Source organism: Nilaparvata lugens, unplaced genomic scaffold, assembly GCF_014356525.2.
Source record: "Nilaparvata lugens isolate BPH unplaced genomic scaffold, ASM1435652v1 scaffold5746, whole genome shotgun sequence".
Lineage (NCBI taxonomy): Eukaryota > Metazoa > Arthropoda > Insecta > Hemiptera > Delphacidae > Nilaparvata > Nilaparvata lugens.
The window spans coordinates 1-11,027 of NW_024091532.1; the positions used below are offsets into that span (position 1 = coordinate 1).

Sequence of the window (11,027 nt, forward strand, 5' to 3'; positions counted from 1 at the left end):
TAGTTATGCCAGTGAGTGAGTGAGTGAGTGAGTGAGTGAGTGAGTGCCATTTCGCTTTTATACTATAGATAATATTAGGACACTAAGGAGCTACTATGTAGGACACCAAAGGTGAGCAGGATTTTTTATGGCACTTGTTTATGTACTTAGGACCTTATATTTACAATAAATTGCCAATTGAATTGAGAAGTGTGATTCCTTTATTATCTTTTGTGAGAGAGCAAAGAGCTGGTTATTCACAGTGAACGACGTTTGGATGGTTAGAAATGTTGTTAGATAATGGTGCATGTTGAGCTAGCATTGTTCAACGGCACCATTCTCATAAAAATATTATTATTCAATTGAATCACTATTCCACTAAGGCATGTACGGTATTATATTAATTACATTAATTATTACATTTAAATGCATTTCATTTATTCAAGTTTTTGGTTTTCTGGGCTGTTTCAATTTATTTGTTTTTTTTATCTCATGCGCTACAGGCAGTAGTTTCAGTATTGTTTTAGCAATCTTAATCACTAGACTAGACTCACAGCTTTTATTTTTATTTTTTTTTCATACAAGTTTATTTTTATTATTTAAGTTGATAATGTTTTTACCTTGTTGATATTTTGTTATATAATTTCATTGAAAATTGAAATGTTTCTTCATACTGTTATGTTATATGTTTTTCATTTGAAATTGTAATTGTAATAAATTATTATTATTATTATTATTATACTTTGATTATCTGATCACACAACTGGATACGTGATCAGTATAATTTCCAAGATACTATTTAATTTCTACTTTTGTAATTTGTAATTTGAGAAGGAAATAAATTCATTTATTCATTCAGTTATATAAAATATTATTACTATATAATATTTAATAAAATATTCAATGAGAGCTATTTAAATAGAACTAAGGACTTCTAAAGGAAATTTTAAGAATGAAACAACAATGAAAAATAACAATAATTGATGAATTAAATTATTATTAAAATTATAAACAAATGTAAACCAAAATGATAAACAATAATTCATGAATTCATATTCATTTTAGAAATTTCCTGTAATTCATTCATAAATTCTCTTACATTTATTGATTCTTCAATTTCCTTCTGCCTATTTATTAATTTTTGGTCAATATTCGCAGCGCAGTAGCAGAAGTCCTTTAGTTCTATTTGATATAGCTTTCATTGGATATTTGATATAAATATTATACAGTAATAAATCAAATTTATTTTATTCGTGTTACAAAATTATTTAATATCATTAAACGAAAATCCAAATTAAATGCTGTAATTCACCCCGAAGACTTCTGCTACTGCAAATATTGACAACAGGGTAAACAGCTAGATGGAAATTCGATGAACGCTACTATTCAAAAATTATTTGTCAGCCCGGGAATCGAACCCAGTACCTCCTAATTGCCGGTCAGGATTGATAACACCACAGAGAAGAGGACAGAGAACACTGGTTTGTTGGAGAGGGAAGTGTAGGATGCCAATGACTCCCCACTACGTCCCCCTACTACAGTACTAACTCAGCTCAGACAGAAATCGTCATTTGCGTATACAAGCGCTTTCTACCGGTATAAGTGATACTACACATTAGGCGAAACAATAGTCGGTAAGAATGTTCCCTCTGATCTCTTCTCTGTGATAACCCTTATACCAAACTGACAATCTCTGGATAACAGCGCTCATTTTATACGAAGCCATAGCGGCCAGACAGTCTACAGATGGAAATTTCAATCTATTTTATATTATTTGAATTTCAATAATTTATTTTGCAGGTTTTCTGTGCAGAACTACCAGTGTTTTTGCGGGAACATTTCAACGGAATGTATAGGACCGACGTGTATTTCCTGTGTAAAACCCTGGCCGAGGTTCCAATATTTTTGGCGATTCCAGTGTTGTTCACAGTTGTGATGTATTATATGGTGGGGCTCAACCCGGCACCTTCAAAATTCGTGCAGGCTGGCATCATTATAACATTGGTTAGCAATGTGGCCACATCTTTCGGTGAGTTTAAAACTAAAAATATTTATTTAAATTGAAAAATGAATACTAGATGTCCCATGGTTTGGTTTGTAGAATTCATTCGAAGTTTGGAAGCTTTGTATCAAATTATCGTATAGTGTTTCAAGTTAAGGTGATACTGTATCATATTGTGTTGATACTGTATCAAGTTGAGATGATACTGTATCATAGTGTGTTGATACTGTATCATTTGTGGTGATACTGTGCCATGTAGAAAATTTAGCATGAGATGATATCCCATGGTTTGTAGAATATTCGTTCAAAGTTTGGAAGTTTTGTATCAAATCATGGTGTTGTGTATCAAGTTTATGTGATACTGTTTCAAGTTGAAATGGTACTGTATCATTTGTGGTGATACTGTACCATGTAGAAAAGATAGCATGAGATGATATCCCATGGTTTGTAGAAAATTCGTTCAAAGTTTGTAAGCTTTGTATCAAATTATCGTATAGTGTATCAAGTTGAGGGGATACTGTATCATATTGTGTTGATACTGTATCAAGTTGAGATGGTACTGTATCATAGTGTGTTGATACTGTATCATTTATAGTAATACCATGGAGAAAAGATACCATAAGAAGATATCCCATGATTTGTAGAATTCATTCAAAGTTTGCAAGTTTTGTATTAAATTATGGTTTTGTGTATCAAGTTGAGGAAATACTGTACCGTATCATAATTGTGTTGATACTGTATCAAGTTGAGATGGTACTTTATCATAGTGTGTTGATACTGTCACATTTGTGGTGATACTGTATCATTTTATAGTGATAACATAGAGGAAAGATAGCATAAGGAGATATACCATATATGGTTTGTAGAATATTCATTTAAATTTCGGAAGTTTTGTATCAAATCATGATGTTATGTATTAATTTGAGGTGATACTGTATCATATTATTTGTTGATACTGTATCATTTATAGTGATAACATGGAGGAAAGATAGCATAAGAAGATATCCCATATGGTTTGTAGAATAGCCTGTTCATTGAAAGTTTTGAAGTTTTGTATCAAACTATGCTATTGTGTATCAAGTTGAGATGATACTGTATCATTTGTGGTGATACTGTATCATTTATAGTGATATCATGGAGGAAAGATAGCATACGAAGATTTTCCATGGTTTATAGAATATTCATTCAATGTTTGGAAGTTTTGTATCAAATTATGGACTTGTGTATCAAGTTGAGATGATATTGTATCATATTTTGTTGATACTGTATCATATTGTGGTGATACTGTACTAATATAAATATTTGTTTGTAGTGTATTGTCATATACGTAGTGTCGAAATACCTTATAGATTCTACATGAAAATTGCAACAAAAATATTTATTTTGAGTGAATCCATTCAATTTGTATAAGGGATTGTACTGTACTTGGCACCCACTGAAAATCTTTGTCATAACCTTACATTGTTTTAATCAAATTTGTGAATTCATTTTCATTTGATTGAATTTTAAATTGATTTTTTTAAATTGCAGGATATCTGTGGTTTTTCTTCTTCTTGAGTCTCTTCTTGATCCATAACATATATTCATGAATTTATTATTTGAAAATCACTCCACTTATATGGGATACTTTATTCAAATTGATAAAAACAATATAAAAACTTGTAGTACCCTTTTAATGTGACATTTTTAACTTGAAAGATTAATGGTCGAAACTTGTCGTTAAAATTTTAAAGTTTTTAATAAAAGGGTACTACGAGTTTTTGTATTGTTTTTATTTTTGAAGGGACGGATTCAATGATCCAAAGATTCAAAGAACCCCACACGTCAACCGAAGCTTATTGTGTTCCCAAGTAGTATGTTAGTTAGGCAAACCAATACCTGTGTCCTTTAAGGTGCGTACAGATATATACGCGCCGCGATCATGAGCAATTCACTTTTAATCAGCTGACTATATCTGTATTTTTACAGAAACGGTAAGATATAGATATAAAAAGCTTGGCATCAGCTGATTTAAAGTGAATTGCTCATGTTCGCGGCGTGTTTATCTGTACGCACCTTTACAAGAACCAGGAGTTTTTCCCTATACTAACATCCCATTCATCACCTGGTTGCAATCCTTGTTGCAATCCAGTGTGATATGCTTGGCAGTCTCTTCAGACTGATTAGTCCTCGTGACCTACGTGAGTTCCACTCCTGGCCTTTTTTTAGGTCCTTCCGCTGAGAGAGGGGACGCCAAACTGCCTCTAGGGCGCCGGCACCCGGCCAACCTCGACTCAGCCTCTTGACCCACATTTATGCCTGGAGTTTCACCCATCTCTGGTCTCTTGGGTTTATCTTTTTGCCCCTCCGAAACTGTCCTGATGGGGCAGATCCCGTGGGTTTGAAGGCAAGGCAACTTCTGGAGTTGCCTTGAGGTCCCTTTTAGTCGCCTCTTACGACAAGCATGGATACTGTGGGTGGATTCTGGTTTTCAACACATTCTTGAGTACGATGATCGACTCAAAGCTCCCCCAACCCACAGGGGGCTTTATTAATGAGTTTTGTTTTATCATTATGTTCTAATTCTATTATCCACTGTATTTTTTTGCAGGATATCTCATATCATGTGTAAGCTCTTCAGTGTCAGTAGCGTTATCTATCGGACCGCCTGTGGTTATTCCTTTCCTACTCTTTGGAGGATTTTTCTTGAACGCTGGGTAAGTTTATTTTTTATCTTCATTATTTGTTTATTTATACGTGGATCCAATAACAAATCATATAAATATGATTGGGAAGGAACAACAGGCTTGGCCCAAAACTATTCCATTCCCAAATTTTGATTATACATGTCCAAAAATAGGTTATGTTTCTTCTGTGAGAAGTTCAAGCTCAACTTTCGTCCAAAAATAAATATGAGATGCAAATTTTAAATTTAGGAAAATTAAAACACCAAATTATAGTTAAATATACACTTAATTATCACTGCACATTGTATTAATTAAGTTATTTTATGAATTTTGAAGCCACAAATACACACAAATGTATAATTTATTTTCATGTCTCAAATTAAACTCTAATTTTCTTTATGTTTTACAAATTTTGAACGCCCTTTTTAAAGTTTCTGTTGTCTATTGATCAACGTTCCAATCTATAGTGTGGTCCACGTTGTAATGGCAGGGGAGAAAGATAGCAGAACAACGTTGCCGATCCTCGGTCTTGTCCAATGCCTTCTATAGACGGTAGCTGATACAGGTTTATTGATGTAATATCAACTGTTCATTCTCGTTTGAAATAATCAATTGTATTTTATTAAGCAATAAATTATATTTTACAAAAATCTCATAATAAGATGAAATATTATGTTAATTAGTTATCAATTCTACATTGTTAAAAGACGATCTGACACCAGAGCAAAGCGAGAAAGAGATAGATCTATCCGCTTTGTTGAATGATAGACAAGGATAGCAATACCATTGCTAATCAAACACTGCCATTATAACGTGGACCTCACTATAGAAGGAGAAGGAGAGTTTTATTCACCTTTCTCTTGATTAAGGAAGAGAGAAAAAATCATGTGATTCAAGATATTGAAAAGTAGAAAAGAATAGCTCTTGCTTCTTATACGAGAGATCAGATTAGATTAGATTTCTTTATTTATGTATGTTACAATATTTACTGGCTTATACACTAATTTACATTAAATGACGATAATGCTAGTTATTCAACGAACTTCAAGAAGTATAAATAATTAATCAATGAGAATAAATAAAGAAATGCAATTAGGATAATGATAATATAATAATGTGATGTAACTTCATAAATCGGCGGTGTTTCAACAAATAATTGTCGATTCTTTTAGAAGGATATAAAATACTTCAATGTTGTTTCCCATCACGAATTGCTTATTATTGAATCACTTTTTTACTCTGTTGTATATCCATACTTTTTCACTATTAAAATTAAACTTGAATTTTAAAAAACTTTTGAAGTGAAAATGCACTTACTTTTTGTATAGTGACGATCGTTTCGACCTGTTGTTGGTCATCATCAGACTGTGGGAATTCACTCAGATGACAAGGCTATGTGTGGTAAGGGATGAAGGTGGTGGAATAGGTTGGTGGTGGGGGTTGGGTTGGTGGATATTAGTGTGGCGGTATTTTTGAACTTTGGACTATTTTGTCAAAGAGTGTGTGTGAAGAGAAATTTATTTGATCATTTAGGAGACTGTTGGGAAACTGTTTTGTGTGGTTGTAGATTTCGTATTGTTCTAATACATTGAGTTTTCTGCTTTTTTGAGAGATATGGAGGATTTCAAGATTGGTGGCGATGTCTGTGTATGTGTGGTTTGTGGATATAATATGGTCAGCAAAGTTTGAGTGGCTATGTGGTTTATTAATGGCTCTGATGTGCTCTTTGTATCTTGTCTGAAAGTCACGTCCAGTCTGTCCGATATACAGTTTACTACAATCATTACATTTTAATTTGTAGATGCCTGGTTGCTCAAATCTCTGTTTGTTTGTTTGATAATTTTGAAAATGTTTCCTCAGTGAATTTGTTGTTTTAATACCATAATAGACACAGAGACTGCAATACAAAACACTACCCTACCTGACCAAGAATACTTGAGACAGGACATAACAAGAAACAGAAACAATTTCAAGCCCTCAGAAAAAAACAACCCAGAACACATGATATTGAAAAGCATAAAAAACAAGCAGAAACAACACAACCTAGTCATCACTAATGCTGACAAAGGCAACATCACAGTTATAATGCATAAAACAGACATAGACCAGAAAGTAGACAAATTCATCAATGACAATAACATAGTCAAACTCTCAACTGACCCAACTCACACATATCAAACAAAAATAAAAGATGCCATCAACCAAACCAAGCACATAATCCCAAACAACCAGAAAAAGTTTCTCAAACAAATCAACCCACAATCACCCAGACTCAACGCCCTCCCAAAAATACACAAACAAGATGTACCAATAAGACCACTGATCAATCACACAACAGCACCTGCCCACAAACTAGCCAAACTACTAGATACCACCATAAGAGACAACATAACTTTTCATAATCATACTGCAGTGAAAAACAACATTGATCTCACCACCAAACTTCAGAAAATCCAAATACCACAAAACTCCACAATAGCTTCACTGGACATTTCAAATTTATACACCAATGTACCAATCCCCGAAACTGTAAAATTCCTTAAAACAATGCTAGAACAGAATAATACACCACCTGAACATATCAATGAAATTGTAAATCTCACTAACCTAGTCACCTCACAGAATTACTTCTGTTACAATAACCAATATTATTTCCAGCCAAACGGTCTCCCCATGGGGAGCCCCATTTCTTGCATTTTAGCTGAGATCTTCATCCACAACATTGAACAAAAACACATTCTCAATCAGTTTGACAGAATCATCAGCTGGTTTAGATATGTTGATGATATTTTCATTCTATACAAAGGAAACACCAGACAAACTGAAATATTTCACTCCAAACTGAACAAAATACACCCAAACTTGCACTTCACCATAGAACTGGAAAACAATAATACAATCAATTTCTTGGACATCACCATATCTAAACAAAACCATACTTTCAAAACATTTAAAATATACAGGAAACCTACCACAACTGACACAGTAATTCACAATACCTCCACCACCCAACCCAACATAAACATGCAGCTTTCCCCATATGATCAACAGACTATTGAATATCCCCATGACACAATTTGATTACAACCAAGAGCTCAACACGATCAAATTCATTGCCCAACAAAATGGATACTCATCCACTCTAGTTGACAACCTACTCCACAAAATAAGAACAAAATCATCAACCAAAAATAATATGGAAAATGACCAAAAATTTATCACACTCACATACTACAACAAAAAATCACAGAAAGTAGCATCATCTTTTAAAAAACTCAAATACAGAATTGCCTTTAAAACAACAAATTCACTGAGGAAACATTTTCAAAATTATCAAACAAACAAACAGAGATTTGAGCAACCAGGCATCTACAAATTAAAATGTAATGATTGTAGTAAACTGTATATCGGACAGACTGGACGTGACTTTCAGACAAGATACAAAGAGCACATCAGAGCCATTAATAAACCACATAGCCACTCAAACTTTGCTGACCATATTATATCCACAAACCACACATACACAGACATCGCCACCAATCTTGAAATCCTCCATATCTCTCAAAAAAGCAGAAAACTCAATGTATTAGAACAATACGAAATCTACAACCACACAAAACAGTTTCCAACAGTCTCCTAAATGATCAAATAAATTTCTCTTCACACACACTCTTTGACAAAATAGTCCAAAGTTCAAAAATACCGCCACACTAAATATCCACCAACCCAACCCCCACCACAACCTATTCCACCACCTTCATCCCTTACCACACATAGCCTTGTCATCTGAGTGAATTCCCACAGTCTGATGATGACCAACAACAGGTCGAAACGATCGTCACTATACAAAAAGTAAGTGCATTTTCACTTCAAAAGTTTTTTAAAATTCAAGTTTAATCACTTTTTGCTATAAAGATATATATAAGTTGTCACAGTGAGTGATTAATTCATTTATTGTAAAATATCTGACTGCTAGTCGTTTTTTCTAATAGCAAAAATTGATATAAAATATCCTTCCCATTAACAGATGACCGGCTTGTGATGAATTATGTAGAGCTGTTGGGATTTATAACTCGAAGTAATTTTCAAATAAGAAACTCTACCTAATAAGTTAAAAACTAGTTGATTTGAATCTTAAAACTATGGGATGAATAAACTAATGAAATATAGAATGATAGTGAATACAATATTGCATTAATAATTGAAATTAGATAAATGTAACAAATGTTCTCTCAGAGAGAGAGAGACAAAGTGCGAGAGAGCGCTATCCGCTTTGTTGTATGATAGACAAGGATGGCAATACCATTGCTAATCAAACACTGCCATTATAACGTGGACCTCACTATAACAAAATGAATATTACTTGATTTGTCGATTAATAATGTGTAATATTTCTTCTATATGTTTATTGGTTTTGAAGCATCTTTATTTGAAAATCTGTTTTGTGAAAATATTCTAGGACTGAAAATTTTGTGAAGTGAACAACTACAAGACTTAACCTATTTCGGACTATGTGTAACCTTATCTAAATTTTAATTAAGTTTGTTTTTTCAGTTCTTTTTCAAAATTATTTCTTCAATATATGAATCTTCTCTATTCAAGTGATAATAATGTGAAATATCTGTTCTATTTTTTGTTGTGAAGCATCTAAATTTGAAAATTTACTTTGTGAACATATTAGTGGTCTGAAAATTTTGCGAAGTGAAGAGCTACAAGACTTAACCTATTTGGGACTATGTGTAACCATATCTAAATTGGGGAGAGGAATAGCACAAGGTTACCTTATTTTTCCTCTCCCTGTCATTTATATGATGTATATTTATTATATCAATCAATAAAGAATAAAGAATTTGGGAGAGGAATAGCACAGGGTTACCTTATTTTTCCTCTCCCTATCATTTATATGATGTATACTTATTATATCAATCAATAAAGAATAAAGAATTTGGGAGAGGAATAGCACAGGGTTACCTTATTTTATCTCTCCCTATCATTTTGATGATGTACTTATTGTATCAATCAATATAGAATAAAAAATGAATGAATAAAGTTAATCTATATAAGTGATTAATTAATTTTTATAATTTTCAGATCTGTACCTCCGTACTTTGAGTGGCTAAGTAACTTGTCATGGTTCAAGTATGGAAACGAAGCCCTTCTTATCAACCAGTGGGGTGACGTCACTGATATTAAATGTACAAGGATGAACGCCACATGTCCTAAGGATGGACATATTATACTCGAAACCTACAATTTTAGCGAGGTAACTTATATACCTAAACAATTTAGAAATATTTTTGGCTTCATTCAAAAAAATAAATAATAATGGATATTTAATAAACTTTGAGAAATATCACCAGAGGAAAGTTTTTTCAGCTTTTATAGCCCGGTTGCACAAAAGCGGGTTAAATTTCAACAGTGATTTATTTTACGAGAACCAATCAGAGAAGGCTTTTTTGAAAAGACGGCTTCTCTCAGAAAAGCGGGTTAAATTTTAACCGTGATTAATTCCACGAAAACCAATAATCAGAAAAGACTTTTTGAAAAGACGGCTTCTCTGATTGCGCCTCGTGGAATTAATCACGGTTAAAATTAACCCCCTTTTGTGCAACCGGCACTAAAAATAATAAAATTATTGATAGTTTATGATATAAAAGCATTGTTAAAATGTTCCCCAATTATACTGGATTTTCCCTCCTCATATTGCTCTCAAATTTTATGAAAAATTTCACACGTGAAATTGTAACCTTATCTTGAACTTTGTCACCTATAAATTTGGAAGAGAAATAGCACAAGAGCTACCGTATTATTTTATCTACCAATGTTATTAGATTAGTGTCATTTGCATTGCAAAATGAATAAATAAATAAAACATTGAAGTTCCGTGTCCAAAATTTCATGATTTCTATACTACGGTACATAGAACTATTAAAAATAAGATTGATAAAATATTAATAATTTTTTTCTTTGTTTTCAGAATGACTACCTCATGGATTACCTTTGTTTGATAGGTCTGATTATTGGATTCAGATTATTTGCTTTCCTATCTTTACTCTACAGGACATCAGGCAAAAAACATTAGGAAGTTGAGAGAGGGAAAACATAAAAAATGGAGGAAAACACTATAAAATGGTGGGAAAAACGTTGATAAATTGAGTAAAAACAGGTGAAAATTTTTTTGAAAAATAGAGGAATGGTTATCTCTCTACTTTTTACCAATTGAAGTTACTCATCTATCTCATTCCCTATGACGAACTGCTAGTTTTAATATTTTTTAAAACTATTTTCAAAGTTCTGAACTATTTTCAAAGTTTTGTACTATTTTAAAAGTTTTGAACTATCAAATTTCTGTACTATTTTCAAAGTTTTGAACTATTTTT

The 11,027-nt window shown here is 32.7% G+C and overlaps 1 protein-coding gene across 1 annotated transcript; it reads left to right on the forward strand.

Annotated features, from left to right (window-relative positions):
* The first annotated feature begins 1,771 nt into the window (after positions 1 to 1,771).
* LOC120356087 (protein white-like) lies at positions 1,772 to 10,742 on the forward strand. Its single transcript, XM_039444903.1, has 4 exons — positions 1,772 to 2,008; positions 4,572 to 4,677; positions 9,739 to 9,910; positions 10,625 to 10,742. The coding sequence occupies exons 1-4, from the start codon at positions 1,828 to 1,830 to the stop codon at positions 10,727 to 10,729; spliced, it is 564 nt and encodes a 187-aa protein (XP_039300837.1). The 5' UTR covers positions 1,772 to 1,827; the 3' UTR covers positions 10,730 to 10,742.
* Positions 10,743 to 11,027: the final 285 nt, after the last annotated feature.